Here is a 26,294-nt window from a genome sequence, read left to right on the forward strand (position 1 = left end):
TTCTGTATCTCAAATAAAATGAGAGAAATCGATTTTAAAAATTTACACAACATCTATCCATGTAACGCATTCATTTCCAAATTTACTGACATAGAACTTAATTGGACCTTTTGTAGCGCTGAGCCAGAAACGGTTATGCGTTTGTTTTGTCACTGCCCCTCCTCATCTGTGTTTTGGAGTGACATAGAGAATTTTCTACTTAACAAGACTGGACAGTCTATAATAATTATGCCTAAAGACATTATTACTAAATTTGAATGTGAAAATAAATCTTTAAGTTACATGAGGAATCTTATAATTGCACTTGGTAAATGTCACATACATAAAGCAAGGTTCTCTGGGTCCCTCCCAAATCTTGGTGCTTTTCTGGTTGAATTCAATATGTATATCGACACACTGGCCCTTATGACGAATAAAAAAATTGAACGCACACTGTCATATTATAAGGAACTATTTTCTGTAGCCTCTGATTAAGTTTCATTGACTTTATTTAGGTTATTGTTTATCATGTTTAGATACTTTATACTTGTTTACTTTGCATATTTAATTGATTATCTGCCTTTTTCCATTTTCACTTGTAGAAATTTAAATGATATAAGAATGTATGTTTCACTTGGCTAAAAAAAAGTTCGCCGTGACCTTCAAACTTTGAAAATATACGAAGTCATGAACATGTATTTAATTTTTTTTCATGTCCCCTGCTGTATTCTGTATTGTTTATAATTGGTTTTATATATATCGCACAAAAAGTAAGGAAATTTGTGTTTGGTAGATTTCTTTGTTGTAACAATGCTTCTTGGCAATAAATCTTATAGCGTTGGAAAGCCTGTTTATTTCCCTTTTAAATGGTGCCGCATTTGTAAGGAATATGCATTTGTGGGATGAGCAGCAGAGCTGAGTATGTGGGTTGCGCCCATGAAAATTTTGCCTAATCTTCTCTGCCAATGCCAAACACCTTATTTTGCTGTTGCTATTGACTCTTGTTTGAGCTTCTGGTACCCCAGGTGCTGACAATCAGGTGCCTGATATAAGATTTATTGCCAAGAAGCATTGTTACAACAAAGAAATAATCTGCCAAACACAAATTTCCTTACTTTTTGTGCTAAGTTTATATATATACACTACCGTTCAAAAGTTTGGGATCACCCAAACAATTTTGTGTTTTCCATGAAAAGTCACACTTATTCACCACCATATGTTGTGAAATGAATAGAAAATAGAGTCAAGACATTGACAAGGTTAGAAATAATGATTTGTATTTGAAATAAGATTTTTTTTACATCAAACTTTGCTTTCGTCAAAGAATCCTCCATTTGCAGCAATTACAGCATTGCAGACCTTTGGCATTCTAGCTGTTAATTTGTTGAGGTAATCTGGAGAAATTGCACCCCACGCTTCCAGAAGCAGCTCCCACAAGTTGGATTGGTTGGATGGGCACTTCTTTGAGCAGATTGAGTTTCTGGAGCATCACATTTGTGGGGTCAATTAAACGCTCAAAATGGCCAGAAAAAGAGAACTTTCATCTGAAACTCGACAGTCTATTCTTGTTCTTAGAAATGAAGGCTATTCCATGCGAGAAATTGCTAAGAAATTGAAGATTTCCTACACTGGTGTGTACTACTCCCTTCAGAGGACAGCACAAACAGGCTCTAACCAGAGTAGAAAAAGAAGTGGGAGGCCGCGTTGCACAACTGAGCAAGAAGATAAGTACATTAGAGTCTCTAGTTTGAGAAACAGACGCCTCACAGGTCCCCAACTGGCATCTTCATTAAATAGTACCTGTTAGAGCCTGTTTGTGCTGTCCTCTGAAGGGAGTAGTACACACCAGTGTAGGAAATCTTCAATTTCTTAGCAATTTCTCGCATGGAATAGCCTTCATTTCTAAGAACAAGAATAGACTGTCGAGTTTCAGATGAAAGTTCTCTTTTTCTGGCCATTTTGAGCGTTTAATTGACCCCACAAATGTGATGCTCCAGAAACTCAATCTGCTCAAAGAAGTGCCCATCCAACCAATCCAACTTGTGGGAGCTGCTTCTGGAAGCGTGGGGTGCAATTTCTCCAGATTACCTCAACAAATTAACAGCTAGAATGCCAAAGGTCTGCAATGCTGTAATTGCTGCAAATGGAGGATTCTTTGACGAAAGCAAAGTTTGATGTAAAAAAAATCTTATTTCAAATACAAATCATTATTTCTAACCTTGTCAATGTCTTGACTCTATTTTCTATTCATTTCACAACATATGGTGGTGAATAAGTGTGACTTTTCATGGAAAACACGAAATTGTTTGGGTGATCCCAAACTTTTGAACGGTAGTGTATATATATATATATATATATATATATATATATATATATATATGATGTTCTTGGATTTAAATAATTTTGTTAAAAAAAGTCAAATGGAATTTTTTTTATATCAAAACCAAAAGGTGTTTATGCAACAAGAAAAAAAATGTAATCTTCTATTTCATTAGCGCCATGTGTACGTTCTTCACAAAAACAAGAAAATGCATATTTATTCAATATGAAAACATTTGTGAGCTTCTATTTCTTAATAAATAAAAACAAATATATTATTTTATTTAAATCCCAGACACTACCGTAATTTGCTTCGACATACTGTCGAGCCATAAATTGCTTAGACATACTTTCATTTTTTAAAATTTAGAACAAAATATAGACCAGGCCAGGGGTGAGACAAGGTTGCCCTTTTCCTCCTGGTGGTTCAGGTTTTTTGCCACTATATTAAATCCAGTAGGTTAGAAGGTATCTCTGTTGCTGATGATAATCTTCTTATAAGTCAGTTGGCAGATGATACAACCTTATTTCTTAAAAATGCTTCTCAGGTACAATCAGCTATGAAGACTATTGACTGTGAATGTTCTCATTCATCCAGGTCATGGTTATCCAAAGGAATTGAATCAAGTGCAACTGGACTTGGTATACTATATCCGTGAAGACCCACTAGCCTACGCACCACAGTGAAAGGACATGGAGCAGACAGAATCATAGAGAAGGCACAGAATCAACTCCTGAATGAAAGAGTGAGACAGGTCCATTTCACTATTGAAGGGCTGAAGGAGAAATCTGACCGACTACTTCAGCAACTAACAGCCCACTTGCCTGGTGCAGTCTTGGAGAGGATCACTGATTTCACCAAGAAAGCCCAACTATCTCAACACCACAAAACCAAAGAAAGGCAGAAAAGGAAGTTTCAAAACTTACAGTGACGAACCAACAACGCTAGCCAAGCAGATATACTTACCTGGAGACAAAAGACAGAACATTCCACACAAAACGGAACGCAGAACAGATGGATCAAGAATCTGTCGGACAAGGTACTTACCGAATCAGAGAAGGAGGTCTTAGCCAAAGGACTGAACTTCGCCATGACACCCAAACAACTACCTATAGTTGACCTCATCACATCCACAGAATCAGCCATAAGGAAAAACAATCTAACGGAAACCGAGGCAGAACAGCTTAGATTAAAGGTATCAGCAGCTCTGTCCAATGCAAAACTCCCTCCTTCCAACCTAACCATGGAGGAAAGGAAAGTCGTGACAGCCCTGAGCAAGGATGAAAACATCACTATCCTTCCAGCAGATAAGGGAAGATGCATGGTTATCCTCAACACAACAGACTACCACGCCAAGATCACATCATTACTCAGCAACACCGACGAACCTCTGAGACGCGATCCAACTAGTGGTTACAAGAGAATAATAGAGTACCTACAGAAACTACAGAAAGGAGGAACCATTGATCGGATACAATACCACCGTCTCTACCCACAAGATAACATTCCGTGCATATATGGACTCCCTAAGATCCATAAAGATGGAACCCCCCCCAGTCCCATCGTCAGCAGCATAAACTCGGTCACGTACAACATTGCCAAACATATAGCCAACATCTTGACCCCTTTAGTGGGTGAAACACCTCACCATATCCAAAACTCCATTGACTTTGTGAACAAGGTCCAAGGTGTAAAACTGGAACCGAATGAAACTATGGTTGTTAGGGGACACTCAGGAAGGACTCAGGCGCAGACATAAAACTTGCTTCAAACTGACTTCGGAGTTTATTACGGGGGCCAGCTAAGGCGACCACACACAGTGGAGGGAATTGGGCTGGGCTTCCTGAGCTGTGGAAACAGGACCGGGGGCAGAGACCGTGGGTGGTGGAGAGAGATGTGTATATATATATATATACATACACACACACACACACACACACACACTACTTTCGGCTGCTCCCGTTAAGGGTCACCACAGCGGATCATCCGTTTCCATTTCTTCCTGTCTTCTGCATCTTCCTCTGTCACGCCAGCCACCTGCATGTCTTCCCTCACCACATCCATAAACCTCCTCTTTGGTCTTCCTTTTTTCCTCTTACCTGGCAGCTCCATATTCAGCACCCTTCTTTCCCCAATATACCCAGCATCTCTCCTCCACACGTCCAAGCCATCTCAATCTTGCCTCTCTTGTTTTTTCTCCAAACCGCCCAATTTGAGCAGTACCTCTAATATAATCATTCCTAATCCTGTCCTTCTTCGTCACTCCCAATGAAAATCTTAGCATCTTCAACTCTGCCACCTCCAGCTCCGCCTCCTGTCTTTTCGTGAGTGCCACTGTCTCCAAACCATATAACATAGCTGGGCTCACGACCATCTTGTAAACCTTCCCTTTAACTCTTGCTGGTACCCTTCTGTCGCAAATCACTCCTGACACTCTTCTCCACCCACTCCACCCTGCCTGCACTCTCTTCTTCACCTCTCTCCTGCACTCCCCGTTACTTTGAACAGTTGACCCCAAGTATTTAAACTCATATGCCTTCATCACCTCCACTCCTTGCATCCTGACCATTCCACTGTCCTCCCTCTCGTTCACGCATAGGTATTCCATCTTGCTCCTACTGACTTTCATTCCTCTTCTCTCCAGTGCATACCTCCACCTCTCCAGGCTCTCCTCAACCTGCACCCTACTCTCACTACAGATCACAATGTCATCCGCAAACATCATAGTCCACGGAGACTCCTGCCTGATCTTGTCCGTCAACCTGTCCATCACCATTGCAAACAAGAAAGGGCTCAGAGCCGATCCTTGATGTAATCCCACCTCCACCTTGAACCCATCTGTCATTCCCACTGCACACCTCACCATTGTCACACTTCCCTCAAACGTATCCTGCACCAGTCCTACATACTTCTCTGCCACTCACGAATTCCTCATACAATACCACACCTCCTCTCTCGACACCCTGTCATATGCTTTCTCTAAATCTACAAAGACACGTTGTCGTTATACACGTTTCACTAAAGATTCCAAAAAGCAGCTTCATGGTATTTGAGTTATTTCAAAACTTTACAACTACTGTGGGCAAGAAGAAACAATAGAGCATGTTACGATATATCGTCAGAAATACGAGGTAGAAAGAAGGCGTATGACTCAAAATCTCAGGAAAAGATAAGTACAATTTGATTTAGTAGTGTAACCGGTTATTTTCTTGCCCGGTGCGGGATTAGATACGGGATGTACTGCACCACAAGGCGACATCGCTAACCGCTCGGCTAAAGGGTTAGATCCATTAGTTGGGGGCTAACGTGTCTTATTAGTAGTTTACAGTAGATATTCTACAGAAGAATTCAACTGAATGTTATAAAATCTTATTTCAGTTTCTAACTAATTTCATTGAGAAGATTAGATTTTCTTTGGGTTTTCTTTTAAAAAAGTATTATTATTTATTTATTCATTTATTTTTGGAGGGAATGCCCTTTTTCCCACTAGCCAAAAAAAACCCGCAAATAAACCCCGCTAATGTCCGCCTTTGGTCAATGTAAAAAGGCGGACGTTAGCGGGGTTTTTTTTTTTTTGGCATAGACATTCATGGTTGAGTCGACTCATAACCATACTTCATACCACTTGGTGGCGGTCATGCGCTTGTTTGCCAACCGCTGATAAACACCAAGAAGAAGAAGACACATCTGCAGAGCAAGACGACGAAGAAGACGCATCCCGGACGTTTCGCGCATGCTCACAGATGTTGCCGTAGATTCTGGTCGAGCGGCCATACTGTAGTCGTGCTCTTCAAGGGTGACCGCAGGAACCGAGTAGTAGAGCAAACATGTTTCGATTTGTTAAAGCTGCTGTGAACGTCACCGGTAAGAACAAACGAGGGAAATAGGTTTTAAAATGTAACCATGGGGCGTGAGAGCCTCATGTCAGTGGGTTTACCGGACAAAAGCCGCCCCTGACTAGCCTAGTGACCGATCTGTCATTGTGACAGAACCCGGGGTTTCAGCCTGTTTAATAACTATCGATGTTTAATTAAAAAAAGAAAAAATAACAATGATAATAATCAATAACAGGCTCGACTCTCTTCAAACATTATCTCAGTTTGACGGATTAATTTCCGGATGGAAAAACGAGCGTCAATCGGGAAAAGCCATTTTGAAGCGATGTCGCTGAAGGGGTTAACTTTCCAACCTGACATTTTAACCTATCAGGTCAGGTCGAAAGTAGAATAAGGTGATTCATTTCATTAACAAAACGAGAGAAGAAGAAAAAAAATGCATGCTCGTTAGTTTTAGTTTATTAAAAAAATGTTTTTTAACCTCCGTTCCTGCAGATTAACGTCCGCTGCCATCGCCAGAGCGGATGCGTTGCATCAATTAAAAACATGCAAATGTTGTCTTCGCTTGATAATTACCTGCTACGAATCGTAGCCAGAACGTAAAACGACGTTCAGATCGAGAGCAGTAGTTTTGGTGGTCTCCCTAGCCTCTACTATGGTGTAAACTACTAATAAGACACGTCCTGCAACGGCAAAACAAATGCACCTGTTCTTCACTAATACTCGATTTACCCACCAAAACGGCTGACAAGGGTTTGCATTTCTCATCAAACTTGAAATTAGAATAATTTGAAAAAAGCGTGCATAATAATTGCAAAATAACTGCTGCTGGAAGACATAATGAGAGCTGGCGCTATCTATCGCAGTGTTTCTCAACCGGGGGTCCGCGGACCCCTAGTGGTCCGTGGTGTAATTGCAAGGGGTCCGTGAAAATAAAATATCTTTAAAAGAAAGATCCTATGACATGTATAGAAATAGGATTATTTTACTCAAATGTGACTGAGACCTTTATCTACCTAAACTATAAAGGGTAACAGGACTTTTTTCTCTAATTACATCTGTTTCACAAGTGTAATTTATTGTATTTTAATAAGAGATCTCGCTCCCGTTTGCATTGTTAAAAGTTACTGCATAAAAATTCTGTTGTTACATATATCTGAAAGTTACTGAATACATATTCTGTTTTGTTACATATATCTGAAAGTTACTGACTACATATTCTGTTTTGTTACATATATCTGAAAGTTACTGCATAAGAATTCTGTTTTGTTAACTATATCTAAGTTACAACTGAAAGCTCTTATTTTTGCCCCAAAGAGTGAATAAATGCTATAATGCAATTTAAAATGCAGTTTCTACTGTTTCTGTCAAATTGCAACCCCCCTCCCCCAAGATCAAGTGGAGGGGTCCTCAGGGTAGATCAAAAATACGCAGGGGGTCCAGGACCCCAAAAAGGTTGAGAACCACTGATCTATCGGATATGAGAGCAGGCAAGCAAGCAAGCAAAGTTTTATTTATATGGCACTTTTAAAAACATAGTTACAAAGTGCTTTACGCTCCTTACGCAAAAAATGAATAAATACATCAAATAAATTGAATGATTATAAAAACATGGCGTTGGGCGTTAACAGACCAAGCTAAAAAATGAAACAAAACAGAAGTCAGGGGTGGGAATCTATAAAAAGGCTTGCCTGAGAAGATGGGTTTTTAGAAGCTGCTTAAAACAGTCCAGATTCAGCAAATCTAATGGACTGGGGGAGATTATTCCAGAGGCTTGGGGCCAAGGCTGCAAAGGTGCAGTCACCTTTTGTTTTGCAGCTGGAGTGAGGGATGGATAAAAAAACCGAGGTTTGAGGATCGGGGTGGTCAGGAAGTGGAATGAGGAATGAGAAATATAACTGGGGACAAGATCATGCGGTGCTTTAAATGTAATCAGTAAGATCTTATAAGTCATTCCGAATTTTACGAGAAGCCAATGGAGGGATGCAAGAAGAGGGGTAATCCTATGGCTAGTTCTGGTTAGTAGTCTAGCAGCTGCATTCTGAACCAGCTGTAGACGATTTAAAGTAGCTTGGTTGAGGCCAGAGAAGAGGGAGTTAGAGTAATCTAGACGGGAGAAAGTGAAAGTGTGAATTTTTCGATATCCTTAAAAGACAAAATATTTCTGATTTTTTGCAATACTTCGTAGCTGAAGAAAACAGGATTGGACAAGCTTAGTAACATGGTGATTGAAAGACATTTTCTGGTCAAAGATGATACCAAGATTTTTAGCGGTAGGTTTGACGTTTGGATGAAGTGGACCAATAAACTGATCAACTGCAGTGGCAAAGTTCTCAGGACCAATTAAGAGAACTTCAGTTTTGTTGGCGTTTAGATGGAGGAAATTAAGGGACATCCAGTCTTTGGTGGCAGCTAAGCAATCAGCTAAGTAATCAATAAATAATCAAAATCAAACTGCTTTTCCGTGAGTCAGGGTTTTGAAAGTGTGTCTTCATAATAATAATAACTTTATTTAAATAGCACTTTTCTAAAAAAAAAATGTGATGAAGTGATTTACAAAAAAATAAAACCAGACAAGGCAAAATTAAGAGTAAGATCAAATAAGTAATAGAAAAAATAAAAACAGGATAAATAAATAAAAACAAATATCAAACATTTGTAAAAGCTTTCATAAAAAGAAACGTTTTAAGATTAGATTTAAAAGAAGCTATAGACTTGGTTTGTCTTATTTCAGCAGGAACAGACTTCCATAGTGTGGGGGATCCAACAGCAAAAGCTCGATCGCCCTTTCTGACAAACCGAGAGGCTCCATCTGCAGACCTTAATGGTTGAGAGGATATATACCAAGTCAATAAATCACAAATATATGTAGGAGCAAGCCCATTTAAAGCCTTAAAATTGAGCAATAAAATTTTAAAATCAATTCGAGATATAACAGGGAGCCAGTGTAGGGGGGCAAGCACAGGAGTGATATGGTCATGCCTCCTTGTCCCAGTAATTAGCCAAGCAGCGGCGTTTTGTACCAACTGCAGATGGTGGAGGGAGCCCTTGCTGATACAAGAATAAAGTGCATTAAAATAGTCGAGCGAAGAATAGATAAAAGCATGTACAACTTTTTGCAGATCAGCAACTGATAGAAATGACCTAATTTTGGAGATTAGCTTGAGCTGGAGAAAGCATGACTGAACATCGTGTTTGATTTGATTATCTAAACCGAGGTTAACATCAAATATCAATATCAAGATTCCTAGCAGCCTGCTTAAGACTACCTGACAGACCACCAAGATTAGTAACAAAACGGCTGGTGGAAATTTCGGGACTGAACAAAATGACCTATCATTAAATTTGAGAAAATTTTCGGACATCCAAGATTTAATGTCAGAGAGGCAAGTTGTGAGATTTGCTAGGGCGCTAGGATCTGTGAGTTTTAGTGGCATGTATAATGGGATGTTGTCAGCATAAAAATGGTAAAGCACATCGTAATTTTTGAATGACCTGACCAAGGGGCAGCATGTATATAGAAAAGAGAAGGGGGCCAAGAACTGAGCTTTGAGGGACACTGCAACTTAGCTGAGCCATTGAGGAGTTAGCTAGTTACCCAGAACAACAGAAAAGGTTCTGTTGCAGAGGTAAGAGCGTAATAAACTAAGAGCCGAGCCCTTGATGCCCACCCAAGTCTCTTAAGCGATGTAAGAGGATATTGTGATCAACTGTATAAAAGGCAGCACTTAAGTCTAAAAGCACTAAAATTGAGCAGTAATTTCTGTCTGCAGTCAGCAGTAGGTCATTAGTGACCTTAACTAGAGATGTCTCGGTTCTATGAAGTGCTCTAAAACCAGACTGGAAACTTAAAAACACTATTACTGTTCAAAAAAGAAATCAATTTAGAAGAAATTACTCTCTCCAGTACCTTAGATAGAAAAGACAATTTGGAGTTTGGTCTGTAGTTACTTAGGAACAGGGGATCTAAATTAGGTTTCTTCATCAATGGGTGAACAATATAATGCTTAAAACAGGAAAAGAGCCAGAGGCCAAAGAATTATTAAGAATTTGCAGAATACCAGGGCTGATAGCTGAAAAGCTTAGTGGGAATGATGTCCAAGATGCAGGAGGAGGAGTTCATGTTTGAGGCTGTACACTTTAATACTGAAATTGTAATTGGTTGAAACTGGGTAAAAGAAGCAGAATTCACATGGGAAATTGAACGAATGCAAGAGCCAGGCTGGATTTGGGACCTGATATTTGCCACCTTATTTACAAAATGAGTGAGAAATTTTTCAGACAGCTCAACATTAGGTTCAAAAAGAGAAGTGGAGGGACCATTAATAACAATCAATTACCCTAAAGAAAACTTTACTGAGCCAGGCTTACCATGTGGAGTAATGCTAGTCTGTTAGAGGTCCTGTTGTCTGTGTATCAGTATTTACTGTGGTACTATGTTAGTCTGTTGTCCATGTACCAAGTGTGGCTGGGTATACTGTACTGATGTCTTTTGTGATCAATATCTCTCTCGACAATAATAATACCAAGCCTTTTGAAAGAAGATTGCTGGTTTATTGTCCACCAGCCCTATTCCGTCTTTGCCTCAGCCAGAGAACAAGTGCGGACGTCTCACAAATAAAATGCCGTCCTGCAGCACAGACAATGTGCTGCAACATCCCAGGTGGTGAGTGGTTTGTCCACGTTCCTGTCATCTGGCGTGACCAAGGCAACACAGTCCTGTCTGGCCTGGTCTTTATCCCACTCTGCAACGTAGTTATTTGGCTCCCTCATCCTCCAGTAGATATACTGCGGTTGGAGGCCTTGCCCATTGATCCACATGTACTCACCCTCCTCGACCAGATCCTGCAGCCCAATCCGTGCCCCCTGAAAGCCCAACTCGAGGCGGCGCTGGTAGAACCTGACAGTAAAATTGTTAAGGAACACTTGATCTTCCTCATCCCTAATGACTGCCAAGTCTGCCCCATGTCCAGACATTCCCTGCAAGAGGCTTGGCAGTTTTTGGCATGCAGGGAAAAGGTTGTAGCATCGTTAGCTGTGCTCTTCCCAGCCCAACGGGCAGCGTCTACACTGCAGGGTGTCCAGATCACAGAGAAACACTTTCTTAGAAGAAAAGATGGCTGTCAGTCGTCTGGCCTGTGCTACAACATTTGTTGTTTGTGATGTACAGCAGATTTCCAGATTCTGTTGCATGGATGTCAGGTTCACCTGGTGGATGGTCTCTCCTCTCTCTCTATGTCCATTGTAAGACAGTTACATTCTAATATCAGAGCCGGGAGAAATGGCCTGAGCAAGCAGGGCCTCGACAAAGAGGGTGAGCAAAATTGCAAATCCAAATATTAAGCAACAATCTCTGCTTTTATTTTCTTTCTTCTGCTGGGACTCTTGGTTGGTCCTGTCCTCGTCTTTTGGACATAACTCATCACATCGCTAGATGAAAGACAAAAGACCGAAAATAAGGAGACATCAAAAATCATTAAGCAGCACGTTATGAAAACGGCGGAGACAGAAAGAAGGATGCTGACATGGGTGTCTAGTGAGGGCAGTTGCATCAAAAGCAGCCAGCTGTCTGGAACAAGTGAAGTCTTTCATGAATGAGTAGAGGAGAAAGCTACCTGGTACACCATTTGTAAGTCAGGTATAATACGCAGTTTCAGACATTGACTTTTCTGCCATTGACAAAAGCTGACAGACTTCAAGAACTCTTGAGTACAAAGCAGCCCGAGAGAGGGCGTGGGCCTGCGCAGCGCTTATCAGTTAAATATCTTCACAAGAAATGAACATTTGGAAAATTAGAAAACCGGGTTTACTTTTGTAAAATATCAAAAAGCCAATACCAATTTAACCGCAGATAAGAGGAAACATATTGAATTGGTCTAACATTGATTGCCTGCTTCTCTCCAGGTCCGGCTGCACGCCAGGTGAGGCACAGCTCCACGGCCCCCCCAAACTTCCACGCCAAGTACGGCACCGGCCTTCTCGTTGGTGGAATGGCCTTCTGCACAGCTGTGTGGTCATATGTGAGTGTGGTTGCCATTTACAAAGTTGTGATGTCGACATGTAATACAGTTTGAACGCACGGAAGAGTGTGTTTTAGGCTTCATCAAAAAAACAGCAGTGTGTTAGGGCGTCCAGGTAGTGTAGCAGTCTATTGCGTTGCCTACCAACACGGGGATCGCCGGTTTGAATCCCCGTGTTACCTCCGGCTGGGTCGGGCGCCCCTGCAGACACAATTGGCCGTGTCTGCGGATGGGAAGCCGGATGTGTGTGTGTGTCCTGGTCGCTGCACTAGCGCCTCCTCCAGTCGGTCGGGGCGCCTGCTCAAGGGGGGGAACTCCGTGCTACGTCCCCCTGGTGAAACTCCTCACTGTCAGGTGAAAAGAAGCGGCTGGCCACTCCACATGTATGGGAGGAGGCATGTGGTAGTCTGCAGACCTCCCTGGATCGGCAGAGGGGGTGGAGCAGCGACCGGGACGGCCCGGAAGAGTGGGGTAATTGGGAGGGACGACAGTGTGAAACCACTTTGCAGAGCTGTCTGGGAGCACTAATAAAAGTTCATTCACTACTGTGGAAAATAGGGCAAAAAAAAAAAAACCCTGTCACCTTTCAGGTAAAATAGGGAGGAAATGAAAACTTCAGCGAGCTTGTGAGTCTGGAAGTGTATTAATACCATCAGTGACACTCGATGCTCCGGACAGCATGTCTGTACCTCTAAATGGTGATTTTACGGGTCTTTATATTATTTGGGGGGCAGAAAGACGATAATTACATGGCCAGAATGCCACTGTAGCCTGATATTGACATCGAAAGCGGCTGTCACTGGTTTATGCGGTGCTCACTGGAAAACTGGAAGTTTATAGGCCAGTTTTCCAGTCATGGAAAACATCCCAGAAAATGATAAAGATTAATCAAATGTCCCAGAACTATTATTGAGGTCATGAACTTAATTGTAAAATGAGATTATCGTATTTCTAACAGCTGTTACACAGTTCATTTAGAGACTCCTGGTGTTTGTGTGTTCTGTGATGTCAAAAAACACAAGGTGACACCCGCATGAATATATCTGGATGCTTGGATTCAACATTTTAAACCCTGACGCTGTAAGAAATATAACATTGAAATAGAGATATTTCAGTAAAACTTAGTGAAATGAAAGACTAAGGAATGGTTGGTGTGTCTGTCTGTCTGTAGGGGTTGTAGTGACTTTTCCAGTGATAGTTGATACTGAATAATGGCCATATTTATCCAAACAAGAGTGCTGGATAATAATTTCCAACAAAAGAATGGGAACTCTGTTTCCTCATCTGTTGCCACACTACCAACGGTTGAGGGTTCGAATCCCACCAGGCCATTCAACTGTTTAAAAAAAAATCCTTTCAGAGCACTCTCAATGGTGTGTGTTTAAAATCAACTTATTTTACCATTTGTAGGTTATCACTCAGACTGGTATCACCTGGAACCTGTCGCCAGTTGGAAAGGTCATGCCCAAAGAATGGAAGGAGGCTGAGGAGTGATGACCTTCGAACTTTTGGGTGACTCCACAACAACAGACCAAGATCCTTCCTCACTGATGACCTCTGTCAAACATTCTGGTTGTACAGATAAATATCTTGTCAATGTTTTCAGACAATGGGTGTCTGATGTTGTTCCAGGAAATTAATGTGTGTTAATAAATAAAATATTCTAATGAAGATTGCTTTTTTTAAAGCATTATTTTTTCCCTGTTTTATTAGTTGATAAAACTTTCATTAGTAGTATTCAATTGGTTGATATCAAGGAAAGGTTGGTGGCAGCTGATATAGGCTCGTCCCCCTAGTTGGTGCTTCATAAAATTAAGCTGACAGATTTTCCAGAACCTTCTACATTACACATCACCCCACACCAGATAAATGGCGGTCAGCTGGAAAGTAGTACCATTCTACTGGTGTAAGATCCTCGGCTGCTTCACTGCTTCGACTCACAATAAAATGGTAGAAATACATTTCAACTTGTTCTGAATACTGGACAGCAGAAAGAGTGTTAAAATCTGAATGGTGACTCATTGTAAAGTTAATTAGCAAAAAGCCAGGAGCGTTCAGAGTTTCGTAATGCATCCATAGTGCAGGTGAGTTTCTTGCAGGCCATTGTTTATGGGAAGCACTTGAGGCTTTATAGCAAATATTTATCAGGCTAATTCTGCCATTCTAAAAGAACAGTGAAATTAAAAAAACAAAACACTAATGACAGCACATGCTTGGTCTGAAATAGCTTATTAAAGTATTATTGATCATTATGAGTCAGGATCCAGATACTTGTGGTTGACATAATTCATGTCAGAAGTGGGATTCGAACCCACGCCTCCATTCGGAGACCAAAAGCCTCATGTATATGGAAGGGAATTAATCATTGAGCCTGAGTCTGGCGCCTTAGACCACTCGGCCATCCTGACACATCATGAACCGATATCTATATCTATATATCTGTATATGTCAGGAGAGGGGACGCTAATGGCTTTCATCAAGAACTCAATGCGGCAGTGGAAAACAACACAAGAGGCCAAGTCAAACACACACAGGTAACCATCAAATGTGGCATACTATACCAAGGTGATGCACTATCCCAGCTGCTGTTCTGCATAGGCCTGAGCCCCCCTCAGTCAGATCACCGCAAAGAGCGGCTACGGATCCAGGTCCAGAAGTGGAGTAACCATCAGCCACCTATTATACATGGATGACATCAAGCTGTATGCCAGGAATGATCCACCTCACCACTATACACAATACACAAAAAGGTGGTGCCCAGGGTGGGAGGGGTGGGCAACAATCTTCCCTGCCCACCTCAGGGTCCTGCAGGTGTGCAGGTCCTGGAGAGGTGGCAGGTGGCATTCGATTTCCTTCTCTGCTGAGCGAATGATACGCTGCAGCCCTGGTCCCTGGTGGTGGGAACAGCGTACCAGACAGTGATGGGGGAGGTTAGGATGGACTCAGTGATGGAGGTGTGAACATTCAATAGGTAATCGTCTGTGGCTGGTTGAATTTCTTCAGCTGCCGCAAGAGCTGAAGAAATATCCTCTGGCTGTGCTGTACGGTTTGTTTTGTACTGTGTTTTCAGACAATGAGTGTCTGTTGTTGTTCCAGGAAATTAATGTGTATTAATAAATAAAATATTCTAATGAAGGTTGCTTTTTTAACATTATTTTTCCTGTTTTATTAGTTGATAAAAATGTCATTAGTAATATTCAGTTGGTTGATGCCAGAGAAAGGTTGGTGAGAGCTGATATAGGCTCGTCCCCCTAGTTGGTGCTTCATAAAATTAGGCTGACAGTTTTTCCAGAACTTTCTGCATTAGACATCACCCCACACCAGAATAAATGGCGGTCAGCTGGAAAGTACCATTCTACTGATGTCAGATCCAAGGCTGTAGACTGTATCTCAGTGGAAATTAAGTAAAATAAGACTTCAGCTGCTTCACTGCTTGGACTCACAATATAATGGTAGACATACATTCCGGCTTTATTTGAATACTGAACAGCAGAAAGAACGTTAAAATCTGAATGGCGACTCATTGTAAAGTTAATTAGCAAAAAGCCACAAGCATACAGAGTTTCATAATGCATTCATAGTGCATTAAAATTCTCAAAATCTGAACTAATAATCTAAAATTCACAGGTGAGTTTCTTGCAGGACATTGTTTATGGAAGATTTTGAGGCTTTATAGCAAATATTTATCAGGCTAATTCTGCCATTCTAAAAGAACAGTGAAATAAAAAATAAACAAAACACTAACAACAGGAGATGCTTGGTTTGAAACCCTTTATTAAAGTATGATTGATCTGTATCTACTTGAGTCAGGATCCAGATAGTACCTGTGGTTGACATAATTCATGTCAGAAGTGGGATTTGAACCCACGCCTCCATTCGGAGACCAGAAGCCTCGTGTATACGGAAGGGAATTAATCCTTGAGTCTGGCGCCTTAGACCGCTCGGCCATCCTGACATGTCGTAACCCGATGCCTATATATCTAGTATCTATACCAGGACACAGGACACTAATGGCCTTCATCGAGAACTCAGTGCAGCAGTGGAAAACAACACTAGAGTCCAAGTCAACCACACACAAGTAACGACCAAATGTGGCATGCCAAGGTGATGCACTATCCCAGCTGCTGTTCTGCATAGGTCTGAACTCTCCTCAGTCAGATCATCACAAAGAGTAGCTATAGATCCAGGTCCAGAAGTGGAGTAACCACCAGCCACCTATTATACATGGATGACATCAAGCCGTATGCCAGGAATGAGCGAGACATTGACTCGCTGATCCACCTCACCAGGATCTACAACGACGACATCGGGATGTCATTCGTGTGGTTGAATGGTGGAAAAAAGAAGAAAGGTGGTGAGGACTGAAGGGGTTGAATTACCAGATGGCAGGATAACAGCCATACAGGACAGTTACAAGTACCTGGGTATTTCACAGGAAAATGAAAACCGTAAGGAGGCAGCAAGGAGGTCAGCTATAGCCAAATACCTCCAGAGAGTGAGGCAGGTCCTGAGGAGCCAGCTCGAAGAATAAGATCCAAGCCATCAACACATATACACTACCAATCATCAGATACCCAGCTGGAATAATAAGCTGGCCAAAGGATGAGGTAAAGGCCACATATATCAAGACATGGAAACTCCTCACAATACACGGAGGTTTCCACCCAATGTCCAGCAGTCTGAGAACGTATGATAAGTGGGGAAAAAAAGGGGCCGGGGGTTAGTGAGTGTCAGGGCCACTATCCAGAATGAAACAAGGAACATCCATGAGTACACCAGAAAGAGGGGCCCCCAGGATGAACTGCTGAGTGATTACCTCAGGCAGCAGAAGACAGAATGGGGAGGAAGAGAAGGTGTCATGGAAGATCAAGCCCCTCCATGGGATGTACCATTGACAGATAGAAGACATAGCTGATATCGAGAAATCCCACCAGTGGCTAGAAAAGGCCGGCCTGAAGGACAGCACAGAGGCTGTTATCAGAGCAGCACAAGAACAAGCACTCCGTACCAGATCGGTAGAGGCAGGGGTCTACCACACCAGAAAAGACCCAAGATGCAGGCTGTGCAAAGATGCCCCTGAGACAGTCCAGCACTTAGTAGTAGGGTGTAAAATGCTAGCTGGAAAAGTGTACACTGAAAGGCATAACCAAGTGCTGGGGTAGTGCACAGGAATATCTGTACTGAATACTGACTGGTAGTCCCCAAGTCCAAATAGGAGACACCACCAAGGTGGTTGAGAATGGCAGAGCTAAGATCCTGTGGGACTTCCAGTTCCAGACTGACAAGCAGGTACTGGCTAACAAACCAGACATTGTGGTGGTCGACAAGGAACAGAAGACAGCAGTAGTGATCGATGTAGCAATCCCGAGCGATGGCAACATCAGGAAGAAAGAGCATGAGAGGCTAGAGAAATACCAAGGACTGAGGGAAGAACTTAATCAGACGTGGAAGGTGAAATCCACAGTAGTCCCAGTGGTAATAGGAGCACTAGGGGCTGTGACCCTCAAACTGGGAGAGTGGCTCCAGCAGATTCCAGGAACAACATCTGAGGTCTCTGTCCAGAAGTATGCAGTCCTAGGAACAGCTAAGATACTGGGCAGATCCCTCAAACTCCCAGACCTCTGGTAGAAGACCCAAGCTTGAGGAAGACACACACCACCTGAAAAGGGGTGAGAGGAAGTTATTTCTATCATCACTCGGCTGTAACTTGTTATAGTCCACATATTGACAAATATCTCCCACCCTTATTTTAGGGTTGAAATTGAGAGAAAACAGTTGATCACCTCCCTACCAAACCCCATGTGGGATTTGAACAGAATGGCTGCAGGCCAGGTTAAAACATATGACAGACTGAGGAAGGTCCAGTTTGACAATATTCAGAGAGAAGGGGAAAATCCGAATCTGAAATTCTTTTATTGCCATGGGCATTAAATGCACCAGGACTTTAGCTTGGCATTGTTGGTACAGAGGATAAAATAAGATAAAAATAAGTATGTGGGGGAAAAATATATACAAAAGCACGCACTTATATACATAAAACAGATCTAAAAAAATAATGAAAAAGTAAGTGTCAGTGGGGCCTGTTAATTAGTCCGACTTCAACAGGGAAGAAACTGTTCCTGTGGCGTGAGGGTTGGGTCCTGATGGACTTTGGCTTCTTGCCAGAGTGCAGAGTCTCAAATACAAATCCAAATTCAAATTCAAATTTAATTGGTCACGTACACAGTCATACATACACAGTACTCTCCGCAGTGAAATGCCTTAGGTATCTGTTCCGGCTCGGATTATTGAAGAAATAAATCTAAAGGAGCAATAAAGATTCAAGACATATATGAAGTTGTGAGCTAGAACTTCAATAAATGAAATAAGAGTAAAAATATAGACTCTACACAAAGAAGGTGGTGTTCAGGATGGGAGGGTTCGGCAACGGCCTTCCCTGCCCACCTCGGGGTCCTGGAGGTGTGCAGGTCCTGGAGAGATGGGAGGTTGGCAGCCGATCTCCTTCTCTGCCGTGAGAATGATGCGCCTCCTGGTGCCTGGCTGTGGGAACAGCGTACCAGACAGTGAAGGAGGAGGTTAGGATGGACTCAGTGATGGAGGTTGAATTACTTCAGCTGCGGCAGGAAGTATATCCTCAGCTATGCTTTATTGATGAGGGAGCTGATGTTTAGCCCCCACTTGAGGTGCTGAGTGATGGTGGTGCCCAGGAAAGGGAATGACTCCACTGTGGTAAGAGTGATGCCCCTGTATACCCCCCCCCACACACACACACACAGTTACCAGGAGGGGCTCAGGGGGCTGGGCTTCTCCTGAGGTCCACTACCTTCTCCACTGTCCTCAGGGGGTTTAGCGCCAGGTGGTTCTGGCTGCACCAGGAAGCCAGGTGCTCAACCTCCCATCTGTAAGCAGACTAGAGGTCTGCAAGCCCGTCGGCCGGGTCCCAACGGGTCCCGACTCGCTGCGCCGATTCGGGTCGGACTCGGGCTCATTCAACTTGCCATAAACGTGCAGAGCACATATAGGACAATGTATGAAATATTGTTGTATTGATTATATAATATTGTAACGTGCACGGATAAGTAGACACGTTGGTCCTTGGCTAAGGGGTCGGACCCTTTAGTCGACTGGTTAACGTTGTCGCTTGCGGTGCAGGACGTACGGGTTCGCGTCCCGGTTGTGGCGGTTCCCGGACTGCCCCCCCCCCCCGGAATTCGCTGCAATATATACGAATGCATTACACGTGACAGTTGACCATGCCGCGTTTGCGCGCATCAGAGTTTAAAGTGATACGGGTTGGCTCGTGCAGACTCGCCACCCTCGGATATGAGCCCGATGACGGTTCTGCCGTCTGCAAACTTCAGGGGCTTGACAGATTGATGTCCGAAGGTGCAACTATTGGCGTGAAGTGAGAAGAGAATCGGGGACAGGACGCAGCCTTAGGTGCTGCCTCCTGTTGGTCTGGGAAAATGTTGTTGATTTAATTAAACATGATGTAAACTAAAATTCAACACATAATCAAGGCAAAATTTCAGAATATGGGTTCAGAATTTGAGCAGATATGCCAGCGGTTCTCAATAAGGTCCTCAGGAAACCATCAGTACTGCCGGTTTTCTATTCTACCGGGTTGTCAATCAATCTGTTGTTCTAATTATTGAGCGTCCAGTCAGGGAGGGTTTGGGGGTGGAATAACAGGCGTCTTGATTTGAACCCTAAAACAAGGAGGGGTGATATTTGTGATGGAATGTGATCTCTCTCTCTCTCTCTCTCTCTCTCTCTCTCTCTCTCTCTCTCTCTCTCTCTCTCTCTCTCTCTCTCTCTCTCTCTCTCTCTCTCTCTCTCTCTCTCTCTCTCTCTCTCTCTCTCTCACTCACTCTCCCGCCCCCCCCTCACTCTCTATATCTCTCTATATATCGATGAGCGTTATGTCAGGATGGCCGAGCGGTCTAAGGCGCCAGACTCAAGGATTAAGCTCCTTTCACAGACGTGAGGCTTCTGGTCTCCGTATGGAGGCGTGGGTTCGAATCCCACTTCTGACATGATTTATTGCGAACAATGTATTCATCTTGAATACCTCATTGAAGATAACAAGGTGCACAAGGCCAAGTTATGTGTTCTCGGTAACCTTTGACGTGTTTATTTAAATCATAATTCTCTCGGAATAACCCAACACATGTTTTGTAAAGACAGGGCTGGCAATAGCCCGATTAGGTTTTGTCCTTTACCTACCACACCTGCCTACATTATGATTACATTTCTCACAAAATTAGATTTGACATATTTGACAGAGTGTTATTTTGTAGGTAGAGGTTTGAGGTCGAGCAACCCGGACCAGAGGTGCTGCTTCAGTAACTCTGAAGGATGAGGCCGCTCTCTGAAGTGTATTTTTGTGTGGCCAGAGTTGTGCTTCATCCCTCGAAGAAGAATATTATTTGAAAGATAGATTTAGTTTGATATTATACTTCACATACCAAACACTTCAATGTGATGAACCTTAGCATATATATATATATATATATATATATATATATATATATATATATATATATATAAATGAGGAACGGAATATTAAGATAGATGTATTAAAGTTTTTTTTCCCCTACATCTATCTTTATTCCTCTCACCCTTTTTCGTGTGGTGTTCCTGGAATCTGCTGGAGCCACTCTCCCAGTTTGGGGATCACAGCCCCTAGTGCTCCTATTACCACTGGGACTACTGTGGATTTCGCCTTCCACATCTGATCTAGTTCTTCTCTCAGCCCTTGGTATTCCTGTACAGGGGTGTAGCACAACATTCTGGGCCCTATACATAAGCAGTCTCTGTGGGCCCCGTTCCTCTTTTGTCTCTACACAGCACTTTTTTGAGTTCTAGCATACTGTATATTATTTACATTCACATTATATTAATCTACTTTAACCTAATTTAACCTAACCTTAACCTAACTTAACTATCTTGCAGTAATTGAAAAAAATGTATAGTATCACTTCAAACTTTGATGCATCTTAGGGTATTGATGCTGACACCCATGATGTGTATTCCACGGTAAATGCCCGCTGACAGGAGTTCTTGTTTGCAAAGTAATTGATTAGGTCTTTAAAGTCCAGTTGTTTTGCTAATCGGCTTTCAGCTGAGAGTAGTGCCAGGCTGTTCAGCCTCTCCTGGGTCATCGTTCATCTGAGGTAGTTTTTAGGTCGTTTTAACTTGCTGAAAGCCCGTTCACCCCCAGCAGCAGTCACAGGCAGTGTGCAGAAAATCCTGAATGCTATACGAGTTTCTCCAAAAAATACTCTGCAGCTGCATCTTATAGATGCCATTAAGGAGCTCAAGAGGGGACAGGGATAGAGTATGTGAAAACGTGGCGCCATATATTGTGCTCAGGTGCAGCATTTCATTTTCAAATTCAGCTGTGAGATCCTTTTCGTATGTTCTCGTCAGTGCCTGGTATGTTGTCTTTATCTACTCTTCAGTCATCTCTGTCAGCTTCAGAATAGGTGCAAATGTTTCACATGCTGCGGTCTGGAACCTTACACTCTCTGTGGCTGTTTCTGAAACGGAGGACCATGTGTTTCATGTTAAGCTAGGTAATGTTCATTGATATAATTTCATATGACATTGTAGCTATGATGCTGATAAATGTACGATACTGCGTGTGTTACAGTACTAGCTAGCTAGCTAACTCATATTGTGCTCAGGTGTTAGCTAGCTAGCTGCTACCTAGCTGTGGTAGTAGGAGTTAGCCAGCCACCTTTCTTTTAAAAGCTCCTAGCTCACCTTTCTTTTGGAAGAAATTACTCAACAGTTGTTTTCCCTCATTTTGCCTTCTATCCCTTTCCCTTTTTTCTTTTCTTTTCTGGAACACAGATTTTGCTTTCTTTGGGAAAGACATGACTCTGCTTTTTACTTGTCCCTGCAGTCACTCGTGACAGGACTAGATGGGCTGCACTGAGAGACGCTCCGCTTGTGAGGGGCGGACTAAACCATTTTGCACCTTTTGTGAGGGGTGAGAGGGGCCTCAAAGAGGGGTGAGAGGGGTCTCAGAGAGCCTCCACTATTTTCTTTAAGTCCCTCAACCAATGTATTGAGCCAATTTTAACTGAAGTTATGACGCTACTTAGTTCGAAATAAAAAATTTGCAAACCAAAACAAACTTTTAAATCCAGGCTTCCCGAACTTCCGGAACTCCTCAGGGCAGCGCTATCAGCCCAGTCCTTTTTTACTATTATGATTAATGATGTATTTGCTGATATAAATTACGACATTGGGAAGTCACCGTTTGCTGATGATGGGGCTTTATGGAAGAAGGGGAAGAATTTAACACTACTTGGAGGGAAGAGTTAAGAAGCGATTTTGGCGGTAGAGAAATGGTCACACATGGGGATTTAGGTTTTCTGTAGAAAAGACAAAGATTTTGGTGTTTAATAGGAAGAAAATAAGGGAAGCAGGTGTAAAGATGTATGGGGAGCACTTAGAGCAAGTAAAGACTTTTCGGTTTCTGGGGGTTTTACTTGACACAAAGCTGACCTGGAGGGATCATATTAATAAGATACATAAAAAAATGCAAGATGGTTCTCAATGTAATAAGATGTTTGACAGGGTCAGAATGGGGAGCAAATAGGAGCACTTTGATGACTATTTATGTTGTGTTAATAAGATCAGTGTTTGATTATGGAAGTGTAGTGTACAGGTCAGCAACAAAATAACAATTAAAAAAGCTCAAAGTGATACAAACTCGGGCACTGGGATTATGCTGTGGGGCTATTAGGACTTCTCCTAATGTAGCGATTCACGTGTAAATGGGAGAGATGCCACTGACTTTAAGGTATAAGCAGAACATGGTGAACTACTGGACAAATCTACAAGGGCATAGGGAAGACCATCCTACTGCGAAGGCCCTCAAACCATGTTGGGAAAGTGGGAAAGCAAAGGGAGAATGTTTTGCTTGGGCAGCAAATAAAATGGCTGAAGAAATGGGATTACATGGGAGAAGTTATTCTTCTTTACACGGTGACTCTGTCATGGTTATTTCCCCCTGTGATATTAGATTTCTATATTCAAGAAGAAATGAAGAGAGTGAAAGGAAGAGGTAATTGGGCAGAGATAGTGGACAGCAGATTAAACACAATTCATCAGTCATTCACTCCAATATATACATATTGATCAAAGGAACCTAAAAAAGGGAACACAGGACTTGCGTTTGTTATCCCAGAGTTCGATATACATATCAAGGAAAGAACACCAGATCACTTAACAGTATATACAACTGAGATATTGGCATTATAGTGGATAGAGCAAAACAAGCTTAAAAAGGTTCTAGTGTGTTCAGATTCATTGTCAGCTCTGGTATCATCACAGTCCATGTCATCTCAACGCAGACCAGATATCATGTACGAAATCTATGAGATACTATTCAGACTACATCAAGCAGAGACAACAGTTCGGTTTAGGTGGATTCCAGCTCATAGGGATATAGAGAGGAATGACATGGTGGACTCACTGGCTAAACAAGCCCTGAAGCAGGGCAGAGTCATGAAGATGCCCTTCAGCAAAGCTGAAATTAAAACAATAATAAGAAGCAAAATCATGACGGTTTGGCAGAAAGTTATGGGATGAGGGAAACAAGGGCTGTCGTTTGTATAAAATAAAACCAAAAGTGGGAGGAAGGATGTCTGTAGGGAAAAATTCTAGGGAACAAGGAGTCATTTCAAAATTGAGGTTAGGACACACAGGATTAAATGGAACAATGCACCTATTAGGGGAGCATCCATCAGGACTTTGTGAATGTGGATCAGAAGAAACTGTTGAGCATGTTATTTGTCACTGCCAGCAATACTCAACACATAGAGAAAAGCTGAAGAAGGAACTCAAGACATTTGGGGTGGGAGTATTTAATCTTAAAGAAATATAAACCCTTGTTTGTGTTCCTAAAAGAAACTGGCATAATGAAGAGGATCTAGTGCTGTTATTATTATTATTATTTGCCTTTCATCCTTTAGTATTCCGGCCCACACTCCAGCATAGTAGATGGCGGTAATGCACCTTAAACGCTAGTTGTCACCCGCCATTACAAGAAGAAGAAGAAGAAGACGAAGACGACGAAGAAGACGAAGAAGGGTTTTTTGCGGCGGAAAATTGCGTTTTACTGAATCACCCGAGTACAGCAAAAAGCGGCGTTTTTAAAGAATAAAACGGCGTAAAAATGGCGTTTTAATATAAATCGCGTGAAAATAGAGGCGCATTAAGTACACTGTGAGCCACGAAACGGGAGGCAAATTCTATATGTGTGCAAACCTTCGGGCAATAAATCTGATTGTGATTATGGCACTTTTAGCTTTCCACAGATCTCTCTTAATAAACTTCCTCCCGAACGTGCTGACCATGCAGGAGTTGCTGCAGCCAAACCTGGCGAGGGGGGGGGGCGTGTCGACACCCATCCCATCCCAACCCAACCCCAGCGCCGTGCCCTCACCTTAAACACCCTGGATAGTTTTTGACTGACAGAGGATTTCAAACCTCTGATTGGCCAGATTGAAAATGACCCCGCCCCCCTCAAAGTCTCCGGTCTGCAGAGCTACCGAGTTGCCTCGCAAGGTGCCAGTTGCTCTAGCGGGCTGAGCGGCTCTCTTGCTCAAGAAGCCTTCGTTCCCTCTCGCGTTTTTCACGTTTTCTGGCAACAATCGCGCCTCATAGTTTTTAAATACAACTTCGCAGACATGTTAGCCGTTTTGCGCATACAATTTTCATTTTTCAACATTAGAATTCAACATTCACTGCTTTGTTTTATATTCAGACGTTCAAATGAAGGTGCAATGTATTTCTGTTGTTTTCTTCCGAGTTGGAGCACCGAAGCAGCTGATGTTTTATTTTCCTTCATTTCTACTGGCTCGGAACTTGGCACCATGAGGCGCTCGTGTCTAGACGGTAACCCTAGATTTGTGTAACTCTCGCGGGATTAACCTATGACTCCGCTTCAACCCCACCCAAACTTTAACCTAACGCTTGAACCAAGCGCACATGTGCGAGAGTGTGCGAGAGCTTCGCAAATCTGGGGTTGCTATCGACCAGACACGTCTATAAAATGTAAAACGTGATGATGATGATAAGACATGTACCTCAGACGACCGCATGGGGGCGCTGTGCCAACAGGACAAACCAAATGAATCGCTGCAGGAGTCAGCTGTTGCAAATAGTTACTTATAAATACATATACATTAAAAAGTTCCTCCATGTTTCTCCTTTCTACGGGAACATCTGACACAGAGAGAATAATTTACAAACCAGTGCAATCGTTTTCTTTCTAAAGCAACGATGTCATCGTTTCTAGTTTATCACCTCCTCACCTGCCTCGTCTGTGATGGTGTTAAGAGCATTTTTTTCTATCTTGTCTAAATGTTCTCAGATAGGACGTTCCTCGTCCCGTCATGTTTCTGTTCAAACCTCGCACGGGGTTTGGTGGGAGGAGAAGGACCATTTTAAATTACTATCTAGATGGCATGGACTGCCTTACTCTAAGCAGTCTACATTTAGCAAAGACATGTCACAAGAACTTAATTCGCTAGCTGGCACACCCTGTATTTCCTGGGTCTGAGCAATAAGCCATTGGGGCCAGTGTGACAAACGTGTCGAAGGACACATCATGTCGTCCTGCGTTGCTCAGTTGGTAGAGAACCTGTTGATAAACTACTATAGACTTTGACCATGGTGCTGAAATCCCAAAAAATTGGGATTCAGTTCTCACTGGGTCCACCTATACTGTAATATGATGCAGGCATTTCAGTGTAAAGAGCTTTTTGTTTTCTTTCCTTGGTCTACAATAAAGGCTTTTGCATGAATTTCCTCCAGTGAGACTATTCATTTCTATCTGTCTCTGGGATGCTGTCCCATTGATGACCCTGCACTTTGACCTAACTGGAGGCAGAAAGCAAGCTTATATTACTTTTAGAAGTGTAGAGCTATCTGAAATTCACATCTTGGACAACTGCTGTAATGGCCCGGACACCTTTATGAAAGGCCAGAGCTTCGGCTGATTTGAACACACCTTGTTTACCGAACCACGGAAATATCATACAGAGAAGATGGAACAACTGACAGAGACATAGGTATTCCCAAAGCAGGAATAAAATCAGGGTATGACAGATGCATACA

At 42.5% G+C, this 26,294-nt stretch overlaps 1 protein-coding gene and 3 non-coding genes across 4 annotated transcripts; 2 read left to right on the top strand and 2 right to left on the bottom strand.

Annotated features, from left to right (window-relative positions):
* Positions 1–6,025: 6,025 nt before the first annotated feature.
* Positions 6,026–13,836, top strand: LOC130117197 (cytochrome c oxidase subunit 7B, mitochondrial). Its single transcript, XM_056285368.1, has 3 exons — positions 6,026–6,163; positions 12,040–12,155; positions 13,566–13,836. The coding sequence occupies exons 1-3, from the start codon at positions 6,127–6,129 to the stop codon at positions 13,647–13,649; spliced, it is 237 nt and encodes a 78-aa protein (XP_056141343.1). The 5' UTR covers positions 6,026–6,126; the 3' UTR covers positions 13,650–13,836.
* Positions 13,837–14,445: 609 nt separating this feature from the next.
* trnal-cag (transfer RNA leucine (anticodon CAG)) lies at positions 14,446–14,563 on the bottom strand. Its single transcript has 2 exons — positions 14,526–14,563; positions 14,446–14,491 (listed from the first exon to the last, which is right to left on the bottom strand). It is a non-coding gene; the product is annotated as a tRNA-Leu (tRNA).
* A 1,435-nt stretch (positions 14,564–15,998) lies between these two features.
* On the bottom strand, positions 15,999–16,110 carry trnal-caa (transfer RNA leucine (anticodon CAA)). Its single transcript has 2 exons — positions 16,073–16,110; positions 15,999–16,044 (listed from the first exon to the last, which is right to left on the bottom strand). It is a non-coding gene; the product is annotated as a tRNA-Leu (tRNA).
* Positions 16,111–20,079: 3,969 nt separating this feature from the next.
* Positions 20,080–20,191, top strand: trnal-caa (transfer RNA leucine (anticodon CAA)). The gene is made up of 2 exons: positions 20,080–20,117; positions 20,146–20,191. It is a non-coding gene; the product is annotated as a tRNA-Leu (tRNA).
* Positions 20,192–26,294: the final 6,103 nt, after the last annotated feature.

Source organism: Lampris incognitus, chromosome 8 (genome assembly GCF_029633865.1).
Source record: "Lampris incognitus isolate fLamInc1 chromosome 8, fLamInc1.hap2, whole genome shotgun sequence".
In the NCBI taxonomy this organism is placed as follows: Eukaryota; Metazoa; Chordata; class Actinopteri; order Lampriformes; family Lampridae; genus Lampris; species Lampris incognitus.

Coding starts and splice junctions, on each gene's coding strand:
- LOC130117197 (XM_056285368.1), top strand. CDS start 6,127: ATGTTTCGATTTGTTAAAGCTGCTGTGAACGTCACCG. Junction 6,164..12,039: donor AGCTGCTGTGAACGTCACCG/GTAAGAACAAAC, acceptor GCTTCTCTCCAG/GTCCGGCTGCACGCCAGGTG. Junction 12,156..13,565: donor GCACAGCTGTGTGGTCATAT/GTGAGTGTGGTT, acceptor TACCATTTGTAG/GTTATCACTCAGACTGGTAT.